Source organism: Sus scrofa, chromosome 2 (assembly GCF_000003025.6).
Source record: "Sus scrofa isolate TJ Tabasco breed Duroc chromosome 2, Sscrofa11.1, whole genome shotgun sequence".
Classification (NCBI taxonomy): Eukaryota; Metazoa; Chordata; class Mammalia; order Artiodactyla; family Suidae; genus Sus; species Sus scrofa.
This window is the reverse complement of record NC_010444.4, coordinates 59,329,870-59,343,514: the sequence shown is the minus strand read 5'-3', so window position 1 is coordinate 59,343,514 and position 13,645 is coordinate 59,329,870. Positions and strand designations below refer to the sequence as shown.

At 53.5% G+C, this 13,645-nt stretch overlaps 1 protein-coding gene across 2 annotated transcripts in view; it reads right to left on the bottom strand.

The window, feature by feature from the left end:
- Nucleotides 1-13,645, bottom strand: part of ELL (elongation factor for RNA polymerase II) — an 82,823-nt gene that overhangs the window by 16,472 nt on the left and 52,706 nt on the right. For both annotated transcript variants that reach the window (XM_021083507.1, XM_021083508.1), the window contains 4 exons: nt 13,266-13,313; nt 6,874-6,995; nt 6,372-6,535; nt 3,550-3,824 (listed from right to left, as the gene is read on the bottom strand). In XM_021083507.1, coding sequence (XP_020939166.1) covers nt 3,550-3,824; nt 6,372-6,535; nt 6,874-6,995; nt 13,266-13,313 — 609 coding nt within the window. The remainder of the gene's footprint in view (nt 1-3,549; nt 3,825-6,371; nt 6,536-6,873; nt 6,996-13,265; nt 13,314-13,645) is intronic.

Genomic DNA, 13,645 nt, shown 5'->3' with positions numbered 1-13,645 from the left:
GCTCCCGCCCTGAGCTGACACCTCATCCCCCAGCTCTGTGCACATCAGGTCAGTGACCCTTGGTACGCAGAAGGGTCAAGGCAGCAGGTTCAGATGCACGTGCCTTACAGCTGCTGGAGGCCAGGCTGGCTCCAAAAGGCAGGGGAGGGGAGGCTGCCATCCACACTCCCAAGATCCCATCACCAGCCCCTCCACCCACTATGGACTGAATGCTTTTGTCCTCCCAAAATACATGTTAAATCTTAACATCCTTAACCTAAGGGGATGGTATTAGGAGGTGGGCACCTTTGGGAGTGATTAGGTCATGAGGGTGGAGCCACCATGACAGGGTTAGTGTCTTTATAAAAGAGGCTCCAGAGAGCCTCCTCACCCCTTCTACTCTGTGATGACACAGTGAGAAGATAGCTGTCTAGGAACCAGGAAGCAGGCCCTCACCAGACACCCTATCTGCCTTGATCACTGACTTTCCAGCCTCTAAAGCTGTGTATGTCTGTTCTGTATAAGCCACACAGCCTATGGTACTGTTACAGCAGCCTGGAGGGACTGAGACACTCCCTCTCGGATCTGCAGCTCCTGTGGCAGAGGTGGCTGAGCTAAGGTGCTGGGTGAGGAGTGCCCTCCAGGGGCCAGGCTGAGCCCGCCATCCCTGCAACCAGCCAGCCCTGCTGCTACTGGTTAACAAAAGCAGAGCTGCTCTCCAAGACTCTTGGCAAAGAAGGATTTAAAATATTTGCCTTAGAGTGTCTGATGGAGTTCAGGCCCCTGACCTGAAGTGGGCCCTTCCCTGAGTCTCTCACCAGGCACTGTGGTCTCCAGAAAACATGCATGTGCAGCTGTGTGGCTGGCACGGCAGCCACTGTTTCTCGCTATTACTGAGATTACAAGGACTCCACGTCACAGCGGTTTCCACAAGGAACATTTTTTAATGGTTGAGTAATATTCCATCAAGGGGCCGCACTGTGATTTACTCAAACTTTCTCCTTTGTTGGACACTGATGCCGTTTCCAGTTTCTCTGTAGCATAAACAGATGTCATTTGTGCAGGTTTTTCCATGCTGGTGATGGTTTTCTTCGGCCAGCTTCCCAGAAGTGGGATTAGTGGGTCAAAGACTCTGAACATTTTTATGGCTCTTGATATGTTCTGCTGAAATGCTCTCCAAAAGAGCCACCCACCCATCAACACTCCCACTGTGAAGGTGGAAGGCCTGAGGTCTTTGTTTTGGATATTCTCACAGAAGGAAATGAAAAGCGGCCTTTGAATGCATCAGTGTCCCTGGTCATCAGAATCCCTGGACACTTAAGGGGGCTGGAAATAAGCATCCTGGGTAAGGCATAGCCCCTGACATCTTCCTATCAAGCTGGTGGGGTTCTGCTGTTCCCCCATCCCCACAATCGCTGAAGAGAACAAGTTGGGTAGTAAACAGAAGCACAAGACAGACGGACAGATTTTAGGAGAAATGAGAGCAGGCACAAGGAGGATGCCTGGAGACCCAGGCCAGGCCGACCCCAGGAGTTGCCAAGCCCAAGTTGATGGGAGAAGCCAGTGTCCAGCACAGTGCTTCTCTGCTCTCAGCAAAGGACTGGGAGCAACAAGAAGCTCCCAAGGGTTAAAGATGGAGCCGGTGCCCCAGGCAGAAGCAAGTTGGCCCCACCAGACCGGAGCTCTCTCGTCAGAGAACTGAGCCTGACATCCCTGCTGCCTCTGAGGGCAGCTGAGCAGATAAATCTCCGCTGTAACCAGGTGCTCAGTCAGCTAAGGTTCACATCCTGCATTTGATGGAATTGTATGCTTTTTATTCTGGGCATAAACAGAACAAGAGAGGAGGGCAGCAGCGAGGGCAGTTCTAAAAACGCTACACCAGGGACTGAGGGCTGGGCTGGACAGCAATTCGGGCTGGGGGAACACCCAGGGGCGGGGGTGGCTCCCAGCCTTGTCTGGTCCTGGTTCACATCCGATGACTCTGTTAAGCTCCCCTCAGCCCTGCCTCGGTCACCACATGCTGCAGGAGGAGGCTCTGCATAGCCCCCAGCCCAGGGGAAGGGCCTCCCACGTGCTTCCTCCAATTTCCCAAGGACAAGGCCAACGCATGTGACTTTCCAAAGAAACAACAAGCATCCTGGGAATGACATTCCTGGTTCTGGATCTTTCTGGATGCTTTGGAAAACCCCTGTACCAAAGACAACTTCTGGGCTACAGAGCTATGTATCTATCTTCTAACAGGCCCTGGGCTTGCAGGGAGGGAGTTCCTGCTGTGGTGCCACTGGACTGGCAGCAGTCTTAGAAGTACTGGGACACAAGTTTGATCCTCGGCCAGCACAGTGGGTTAAGGATCCAGTGTTGCCGTAGCTGTAGCTTGGGTGGCAACTGTGGCTCAGATCTGATTCCTGACCTGGGAACTCCATATGCCACAGGGCGGCCACAAAAGAAAAAAGAAAAAAAACTAAGCTTACAGGGAGGAACACTGCTACTGCTGCTCAGTCCTTGCCAGCACAACCTCTGTGTGGAAGACAGTGGTTCAGGAGGCCAAATCCACACAGAGGCACCCAGTAAGTGCACATGGGAGCTCCTGAAGGTGACATGAGGTTCCAGTGAGCATCTCAGACACAGGATTCTCCTCGGTGGGGGGCGGATGGGATCTGCACCCATGCTCAGAGTGCAGCTCTGTCTTTTCTGCAGGAGAAAGTCAAGGAGGTCTCTCTCCCTCTTTATTCCTTTCCTTTGCCCTGAACTCTCTGGGGGGGAATGAGTAACATGAAGACCCCAGCAGAGCACAGGGGGACAAGAGCCACATCAACCTCCTCCTAACAGACTGCTGTGTGGTTACCAGCCTTGGACTGCACTGGAAACAGGGAAGAAGAGCGCCAAGAGGCTGGGTGAAGAACTTGGTAAATTGGAAATTCATCCTCAGACACGGCATGTACTTTCAGCTACAGAAGGCACCATCCACATGCCCAGAGGATCTGAGGCAGGAAGCAGGAGGGGCTGGGATGGGCTTGGCTGCCTCCTTCTCCTCCTTGGGATACTGGTATGACTGCTGCTGGCTCATCCTCACAGCAGTGCTCTGAGGTGGCCCATGCCCACTTCATTGCAAAGTAGCATCCACATGGTCACTGATGCAGTGCAGCCACTCACCTTCCCAGGGGCCCTCAAGCTGCCTCCTCCAGGGTAGGGCCTCAGCAAGGCAGCTAGGGCCACCACTCTTGCTCCAAAGCCCTGACTGTTTAATAGCAGGCTCCCCTACCTGGCGCGTTCCCACCTGCTCAGCTCATGTCCCCAAGAGAGGGGCTTCATGTCCAGAGCTTCCCGGTCTGGACATGAAGCCCCTTGCCTGGAGCCACAACTGGTAAGCAACACGCCTGCCTGACTGTAAGGCCCAAGCTCTTGCAACTCCCAATTATGGATTCCCTAGGCTTCATTCAACTCTAAAAACCTTATGCAACTGAAGTCTTGGATTCCCCGTGCTGTGCCTGCTGCCTGTGTGTCAGCAGTCTCTGAGGAGGAAGGCCCCATGAGCACCACACTCCCAGCCCAGCCCAGGAAAGCACACACCTGTTGTAGGAGGCCATCCAGTGCGTCCTTGTCTGCCTGCACCAGGCCATCCTTCTGCAGCCTCAGCAGCAACTCCGCCTTCCGGTAAGGCCTCAGTGCCAGGAGGTGCAGCACTCGGTCACGGAAGGGCCTCTGAGATACCCCGCTGGCCCCACTAATGCTGCCAACGCTGGTCTTCTTGATGGCACTCGCCAGGTTGATAGGGGTCGCCCGCTTCCGGGAGGGCACAGCATCCACTGCCCCTGGTGCCGGTTTCCGAAACTGAACCTTCTTGCCTGCAATAGGAGCCGGGATGTTAGGGACTGGAAGGGGGTGGCTGCCATGTCCCACCACCTGGGGCTGACGCTAAGTTCCTGAGTGAGGACATGGATGCCCATGAATGGCCAATGGCCAGCAGCCCCCAAACTCTCACCAGGGCCAAAGGGAAGGCAATTCAGCCTTGTCTAGCCCCACCTGCTCAGTGTTCACTGCTGAGTACAAATAGCTCAGTGGGCACTTGCAGGGCCCCCCAGTCTCAGAAGTGGGGGATACAGGAAGCAGAAGCATGTTTAGAGCCTTAACTGGCTTCATAATGGGCAGCCTTTATCTTGGGAACCCAAAGCACCTGGCCCCTATGGGGAGAGGGCTGCTGTTAAAAAGGGAGTCCCCAGAGCCTACACTTTATAGCATTATCCTGGCCCCAGAGGAGCCACTATCCTCTTTTATGAAAAAGGAGAAATTAAAGGGGTCAGGGCTCCTTGGGCAGCTGCTCTGGAGACCCTGGGGTGTGAGCAACTCCCCAGCTATGGCCCCAGCAAGTGCTCCTTGGACAGACCTGGCTGTGCTCAGAGCCCCCGGCAGCAGAAGGAGGAGCCCTTCACCCTCCTGGTGCAAACAGAGGTGTACAAGGTATCCTCCACTGTGCCTCCAGCACTGCTCTTGAGGGAGGACACTTGCACTCTGTCATAAACTCCACCCTGGATGGCGCACCCACCACCACGGGAATGAGGACCACTGAGCAAGGTCAGTGCACATCTTAAATCCTTGGGCCAGAAAACTCTCCGTGACAACTTTTTTTTTTTTTTTAGGCCGCACCCACGGCATATGGAGGTTCCCAGGCTAGGGGCCTAATCACAGCTGCCGGCCTATACCACAGCCACAGCAATGCCAGATCTGAGCTGCATTTGCAACCTACACCACAGCTCACAGCAACACCAGATCCTTCACCCACTGAGCAAGGCCAGGATCAAACCCGCATCCTCACGGATACTCATCAGGTCTGTTACCACTAAGCCACAACAGGAACTCCCAGAAGAAGTGCTTTTAGAATCCTCGGGGCCAGACATGGTATCCAGAGGATGAGCCATCAGACAGGCCAACATGGGGTCGGGGAGAGGCCTGGCACAGTTGGGAAGGGTACATCTGCGGCTTCAGAGACTGGGAGATGAGTGTTTCCATCAGGACATAAACCACTGCAAAAACCTCCACTGTACCCAAAGTAGAACAGTAAGACAAATTTTGAACCATGTTTTTGGCTGAAAGACCTTAAAACTTATTACAATGTACATGGATGTCCACATTTGCATCCGGAGGTAAGAGCAATCAGTTGAAGCCCTTCTGGATCCATCTGGGCAGCGTATAGCCCAGGGCCCAGGTTCCCTGGGCACTCATAGCCATGGCCATGGCTACCGGGGCCCAGTGCTGACAGGCAGGATGGACTCCTGCACCAACGTCTGGGGTTTCATTCAGACGTTGCCAAGCAAGGGAAACTGCACACTCTTTGGAGGAATACGAAATCCTCTTGACTTTACTTAAAGAAGAAAGCACCCAAAAAGCCATCAAGGTTCTCCTCCTTTATAAACCATTTCATGCCTCTTTCAGGCCCTTCTTGCCTAGCAATGAATTCCAATGACTCTTGAACCCTATATCTCAGTCCAGGAGATGGAAAGACTGCAGCAGGATCATAGCATTTTCTAAATAAGTACCATTCCCCCCTCCCCGCCCTTTTTTTGGTCTTTTCAGGGCCACACTGGTGGCATATAGAGGTTTCCAGGCTAGGGGTTGAATCAGAGCTATAGCCCCTGGCCTACACCGGCACCACAACAATGCCAGATCCAACCTGAGTCTGCATCCTACACCACAGCTCATGGCAATGCCAGATCCTTAACCTACTGAGCAAAGCCAGGGATCGAACCCCCAACCTCATGGTTCCTAGTTGGATTCATTAACCACTGAGCCACGACGGGAACTCCTTTCTCCCCACTTTTAATGCTGTATCTCAACTTCACAGAAACAGTTTCCATGCAGATTCTGAGCTGCCAGAGCCTTCCCAGTGAACAGAGATCAAATTGTTTCCTTTGTGGTCACCACCCTACAGTCCCTTGCTGGCCCCAATACAGCAGCAGGCCACCCACCACAGGGTGCATCTCGCCATTTGCACCTTGCCCTGGCCACGTCAGCCTTGGGAAGGAGACATCTGGGCAGGTGATGGCAGGGGTAGTAACTGAAGGACAGCCAGAAAACCTGCCTTTGTATAGGGTGAGTCTCTGTGATACTGAGTCTCCGAGGCTACAGCCTGGGGGCAGGGCCCTGAGATTTGAAGACCTGGAGTTTTTAAGCCCCTTAAGCCATCTTGGGCTTCAGAAGGCAGCAGAGGCCACCCAGAAAAGATATTCCTTCCTGATCCAACACTGACCCAGCTCATCCTGCCTGGGGGCCACACCTCTGTCAACCCACCACTCTGCTCTTGGTCTGGATGGGCCCTAAGTCTCTCCTGCTCCTCTGATAGCTGCCCAGCAGGCACAAGACCCCCACAGGTGGAGTCCCTGGTCCCCGATCCTCACCCAAGTAACGGCCTCCAGGCTTGATGACGATGGCACCTCGACTCCGCGTCTCCTCCTCAGCCTGCGCCAGGCTCTGCCGCGCTTTCTGGTAGGAGTCATCAGTGGCACACACTGTAATTTTGTCCTGGATACTGCCCAGGCAGTCCAGGTGAACATCCCCATGGCTGTAAGAAAAGGGGCCAGAAGTCACGATGAACACCTAGGACGACTGGGAAAGATGGTCTCAGGGCCACCTCTCTCAGCTAGGAAACAGGGTTTGATGCTGATCTGGGCAACAGGATTACTTCAGGGCACACAGGACTCAAAAGAAACAGTGGAATGCAGGTCCCTGGCTCAGAAGTGGCATGCCAGGACCTGAGCCTTTGCCGACACACTGAAGGAGCCAGGAAAGCTCATCTGAGGAGGGGGAGAAGGGACACTGGGGCTGGAAGATGCCGTGCCCAAAGTCGGAGGAGGGGGGTCTGCCCATCGGAAGACCTGGCACGGCCTGGGCAAGGCTCACCTGGAGACGTACTGCTGGATACAGTCGAAGCTGCCCTGGGGGCTGTCACGGCCAATGTTGGAGAGGTAGAAGGAGAATGTCCGTGCCTCCGTGGGGCAGTCAGGCTGGGGGATGGAGATGTGCTGCATGGAGAGGGGGACACATCACCAATAGGTCCACAGCACAGATGGGACCTGTGGGCCAGCACAGGACTCCAGCTGCTCATCCTTGCAGCATGCCCCTTACAGTGATGATGTGCTGGTGTGTTCCTTTGAAACACACCTCTGTTTTCCTGGGACCTGGGACCTGTTCACACCACAGGACAGGTCCTGGGTTCCCATGCAGTGGCTGGGGGAAGGGAGTGGTGGGCCTGTGTCTAGCTTTTTTTTTTTTGTCTTTTCAGGGCCACACCTGTGGCATATAGAGGTTCCCAGGCTAGGGGTGGAATCAGAGCTGCTACTGCCAGCCTACACCACAGCCACAGCAACCAAATCCGAGCCGCATCTGCGACCTACACCACAGCTCACAGCAACGCCGGATCCTTAACCCACTGAATGAGGCCAGGGATCAAACCTACGTCCTCATGGATACTAGTCAGATTTGTTTCCACTAAGCCACGAAGGGAACTCTGTATGTCTGGTTTCTAAGCAGCAATAGCATCACAGTCTAAGGAACACAAAGCACTCAGGACATACCCAGAGGCAGGGACCCCACCTCGATCTGGGCTGTGACTCAGTTTCCCCACCAAATAAAGCATATCTGGCCCAGGACAATGGTGAAGATGAGATGAGTAGGCATCAATCGTGGGCAGGGCATGCTGAGAGGTCCAGCTGCTCTGGCACTCCCGCTTGGCCACACTCTCTCCAACTCCTGCAGGCCAGTGTCTTGGGTGTCTGTGAATTAGGCAGGCATTGGGCCCTGAGGAGCTCAGAGATGGGCAGCACTTGCCCCCAGTAAACTGTGACATGGGATGCATGTGCCATGGTTTATATAACCGCTGGAGCCTAGCTAGGCAAAGCCACAGGACCCAGGGAGAACAGATGGCCTGGCCTGCAGACAGACAGCACTAGTCCTGGCCAAGGTACAGGGATCAGCACAGGGAGGACACTCAGGCTGTTTTATTCCAGGCTGACCCTCTGGCCCTCTGCCAACACTGGGTGAAGGCCAGTGGCAGCTGAAAAACACAGACAGGAAAACCTCACATTCCAGCTGCCAGCCCCTGCATCCAGAACCTTGTCACCAGAGGTGACGGGCGTGCCATAAAGTAATCCCTGGGCGTGAGCACAGGAGCTTGTCACAGCTAAATAGACACAAAAGGCAGAGCCACAAGTGGTCAACCAGGAGGGGCAGTACTGAAGGTCAGGGGGCAGCAGGTCTCATGCAGGCCTCATCCAGGCCTTGCGCCCACGCTGTTGCATTACCTCAGCCCACCAAGCACATCTCTTTGGTAACGTGAGGAACACTAAAGCATGAGAACTCCATCAGCACTGGACAGAATGTGGCTCAGGGCCGAATCCCCCCTGCCCTGAGCCCAACTGTCACATGTGAATGCAGGCAGCTCAGCCTGTCTGAGCCTTGTCTGTCAGACCAAGGATGCAGCAGTTTAGGCCACAAAGAGGGGTCCAGCTCCCCCGCCCTAGCCCTCACGGCTGGCTCAAAATGCTGTGTGACCACCTCAATGCTCAGCCAGTCCCTGCTTCAAGGAGAGATCCCCAACATTCACAGGGAGAGCCAAGGAGGCACAGAGTGGCTCAGGGCAGAAAGAGCCCAGCTTAGGGGAGATGGACAGTCTGTACCAGCCATCCTGGGACTGCAGATGACTTTGGGCTGATGGTCATCCCTGTCCCCACCTCCTTGAAGCAGGATGAGTGCTGCCCAGATGAAAGGCTGCCCCATTGGCCCAGGCCCACCCACTCTGACCCTCTGGTATATTTCAGGAGGAGGGGCTCACCCAGGACACACCCAGTGGTAGGCAAGGCCAAAGCTTGTGGTGGAGACCCACAGAGCAGCAATGCCAGGGCCCTGGCCAGCCACACAGACCCTAATCTCAACATAAACACATTTCTTTATTAGGATCAAAAAAAGGGCATTCCCTGGTGGTCTGGCAGTTAAGGATTTGGCATTGTCAGAGCTGTGGCTTGGGTTCGATTCCAGGCCCGAGAGCTTCTGCATGTCGCAGATGCACGGACCAAAAAAAAAAAAAAAAAAAAAAAAAGAGAGAGAGATGGAGAAGCTCACATTGTCTAAAAATCAAACCCAGGAGTTCTCTTGCAGCACAGCATGTTAAGGATTCAGTGTTGTCACTGCAGTGGCTTGGGTCATGCTGTGGCATAGGTTTATTTCCTGGCCCAGGAATTTCCCAATGTCGTGGGAACAGCCTCCCCCCCCAAAAAAATCAAACCTGAACTGCCTGCTATGACTCACCTTCAACAGGAAAACATATAAGTATACACACACACACACATGCAAGCACGCATGCCCCTACTCCTGGTTATAGGAGGCAGAGGGAGCTTCCACAAACTGACTTGGGTGTCTATGTGCACAGATGCAAGCAAACAGGCTTGTCCTGTCTTGGATGGTCCTGGGCACCTGAGGGGCCTCCGACATCCGCTTCTGAGGTCTGGGGCTTGAGACAGGGTGTTGGTTCCGCTGTGGGTGCGTCAAGTCCCTGCCAGAGCCCTTCCATCAACCCTCTGTGAAATCTGACACAAGTCAGGCCCGCAGTCCTGATCTGTGGGGCTTTTGTCCACAGTGCAGGTGGGAGCTTAGATGAGACAAATCCAGGCCCGAGTGGGGGTGGGGCAGGGGCTAAAAGGTGGAGGCAGCACTTGGTATTCCATTCAGGTAAAAACAAGACAGAACAGGAACACACAGGAGCCAAACAACGACTAGCCAGACTCTCTCTGGCCTGAGGGGTTTTCAGGGAACATTTGTTTTCTTCATTATTTTTACTTCCCAGGGAACCCTCAGAATAGAATATATTTTGGGTAAAGAGTTACTACCGCATGGCTGAACAGGATTTCCAAGAGCAGAACAGCCTCTTCCTCCCACTGGGAGGCCCTCGCTTTCTCAACCCCAAACCCAGGGTGCTTTCTGAGCATCTACTTCCTCTCCAAGAGCCGCTCCACTCTGGCGAACTGGGGACACTCAGCAGGAGTATACAAGCCCGGCCACCCACCACTTCCCAGGCTTTCCAAACAGACCCCACAACACAGCAACAAGCACCCCTGGGGCTCAATCTTGTGCCCATCTCTAATGACTTCTGCAGAGCCAGCTCCTAGATCACACACAGACACTGGTCAAAAGGACTTTGACAAGTGCCACCATACCTTGTTCTAGAAACTGCCATTCCAGTTCCTGCTGCAGCATGTGGATATGCCTGAACAGCACTGGAAGCCAACCTACCTCTTTTTTCATCAAGTGGAGAGTTTAGAAATGGGGCTAGCCAGGAGCGGGGTGGGGGTGGGGGGACAGGTTCCTTTTGCCCCCTGGAGGCTGAGGCTTCACCAACTGTCAGGGGTTGACAACTCAGAAGTGGCCCCCTGGAGTTCCCGTCGTGGTGCAGTGGTTAACGAATCTGATTAGGAACCATGAGGTTGCGGGTTTGGTCCCTGCCCTTGCTCAGTGGGTTAATGATCCGGCGTTGCCGTGAGCTGTGGTGTAGGTTGTAGACGTGGCTCTTATTCCTCGTTGCTGTGGCTCTGGCGTAGGCCAGTGGCTACAGCTCTGATTCGACCCCTAGCCTGGGAACCTCCATATGACGTGGGAGTGGCCCAAGAAATAGCAAAAAGACCAAAAAAAAAAAAAAAAAAAAAAAAAGAGGTGGCCCCTGACAGCAGAGGGATCCAGGGTGGCCAGCTCAATGATGCCCTAGGGGGTGCACGCAGGTGCAGCCTGGCCAGAACAGCATCTGCTGCATGCCTGAGACCAGGCCAGGCCTCTCACGCCTGGCATGGGGGAAGGGTCACGTTCCACCAAAGCCCAGGAGGGGAAGGACAAGGTCCAGAGTCACAGGGGGCAAACCTAGCACCTGATCTGTCACAACAAGTGGGGAAAGAACAGCACCCTCCTCAAGACACACTCCTCCTCTGCTCCTCACATGGGCTCATACAGAGAATAGCTTCCTAGTGGAAACTCAAGGCCTGGCTTGCCCTAAGCTGCAGCACAGGACCTCCATACTCTTAAAACCTTCTAAGAATTTCATTACACCTGAGAATGCCCAGAAGGAAAGAAATGCAAGCAAAGCACATTTCTAAAACTAAGACGTTGGGGCTCTTAACTTGAACGGATGTGGCTCTTAGGTTTTGCACAGGGATTAGGGCGACAGAGGGTACAGCTCAGAACCTCACGGTGCTTCCTGGAGCAGTGAAGTGGTGTCATGGTGACAAGAAAGCATTGCTCACTGGATAAATGAACAATCCATGCACAGGCTCCCTCATCTCCCCACAGCTGCTGAGGGCGAGTGTGAACATTGGCCACAAGAGGGCATCCTTAACCAGTCTGGCAGCAAGCCCAGGCTAGTCCCGCCCCCCAACACAGAGCTCCAACCCCTGGGGAGATGTCTCAGGGAAAATAAAGTGGAAGCTGCAAAAGGGTGACCACAGGAAGATTCTGATGGGGGCCAGTGAAGGTGTGGATACCTCAGAGGAGATGCCAGGGGGGTAGGGGGCCTAGGGCCTTTAAGCACCGACCTTGACCAGTCTTAGTGTGAGTGTCAGTTCATGTGCCCCCTTGGCCAGGCCACAGCCCCCAGGGACTTCATGAATGCTAATCTGGGTGTGCCACGGAGGTGTTCTGTAGATGCAGAGACATCCACAACCGGCTGACTTTAAGTAATGGAGATGACCTTCAATGGTCTCGGTGGGCCTCATCCAATCAGCTGAAAGCCTTAATAAGGAAAGTGAGGCTTCCCCGAGGAGGAAGAAGCTTGTCTATGAACCTCAGCACCAGCTCCTGCCTGCCCTATGGATTTCAGACTCATCAGCCCCACAATCACAAGAACCAATGTCCTGCAGTAAATCTCTTGGTATCAGTGTATCTGTACACAGAGACATGTGTCTCCGTATTTCCTAGAGGCTCCGGCTCTCTGGAGCGCTCTGGACAGGGTGAAACTCACAGATCTCTCCAGTTCTGTAAGGAGCCAGCAGGCTGTCAGGTGGAAGCTGACTTAGACACATGTGGCAACTCTTCAGATGAAAGAAAGAAACAAACAAACAAACACTTGCTATAAAAACTAGAGAGAGAGTTCCCGTCATGGCTCAGTGGTTAACAAACCTGACTAGCATCCATGAGGACTAGAGTTTCGATCCCTGGCCTCACTCAGTGGGTTAAGGATCCAGAGTTGCCATGAACTGTGGTGTAGGTTGCAGACACGGCTCAGATGTGGTGTTGCTGTGACTCCGATTCTATCCCTAGCCTGGGAACCTCCATATGCCGCGGGTGCAGCCCTAAAAAGACGAAAAACAAACAAACAAACAAACAAACAAAAAAACCCACAGACAAAAAACCCACAAAAAAAAACACCTAGAAGAAAAACTAAAGGAGTTCCCATCGTAGCACAACAGAAACGAATCTGACTAGGAACCATGAGGTTGCAGGCTTGATCCCTGGCCTCGCTCCATGGGTTAAGGATCTGGCATTGCTATGAGCTGTGGTGAAGGTCACAGATGCGGCTCAGATCTGGCATTGTTGTGGTTGTGGTGTAGCAGCTGCAGCTCTGAATAGACCCCTAGCCTGGGAACCTCCATATGCCGCAGGTGTGACCCAAAAAGCGGGAAAAAATAAAAGCAAAACTAAAGTGTTCAAAAGTGCCTTTGGCAGGTGGAGGATATGGGGGTCCTAAGACCTGGGTGGCAAGAATTATGGAAAACCCACCCTTTCTTCCATCCTCCAACTTTTCTGTAAGATGGTCATTCATAGTAAAATGCCTTTCAGGAAAAAATGGGAATGTTGAGTTTCTATAGCAAACCATCACGCAACCACCCCCCCCGCCCCCAGCCCAGGAACCAAAGCCAGACAAGCACCCATAGTCCCAGGGCCACCAATGGAGACAAGTACCCCCACCCTGGGGAGGCCACAGCTCCATATCCATTTGGGCCCTGGGGCAGCAGTTTCAAATCAGCACAAAAAGCAGGACAGAAGAGTTTGGCAGCTATAGGAAGGTCTAAGAGGCTGCTGGACAGGAGTTCTGCTTCAGTCCTTCAGATGATCTCCTGGTATGGCCCCCAGACATGGGACCAGCCTGTAGGCAACCAGAGGCTGATTTTGGCTCGATGTAGAGCCTGACCTGGCACAGAGCTGGATGGGGCGAAAACATAGCTCCCTGCCTGCTGCTATGCCCAGCAAGCCCCTGAAGGGCAAGGAGCACTACCAGTTTCACAATTCTAAATACAATTAAGATAAAAAAGACTCACCCCTTGACTTCCTTGAAATCGGATTGAGGGTCTCAGCGAAACAGAATCCTGCAAAAAGGCAAGATGAGGAAATGTTAATAAAGATATCTGGAAATCCAAAGACTCAGTTTCCAGTCATACAATGAACAGGATATAGATAGTGTTTTTAGGAGTGCTCACTATGGTGCAACAGGATCGGCAGCATCCTGGGAGTGCTGGGGCTCAGGTTTGATCCCTGGCCTGGCACAGTGGGTTAAGGATCCAGCATTCCCACAGCTATGGCTTAGGTTGCAACTGCGGCTCAGATCTGATCCCTGGCCTGGGAACTCCATATGCTGCGGGGCAGCCAAAAAAAAAAGGCAGTGGGGGGAGAAAAAGGATAGTGTTTTCAAGACGGGTGA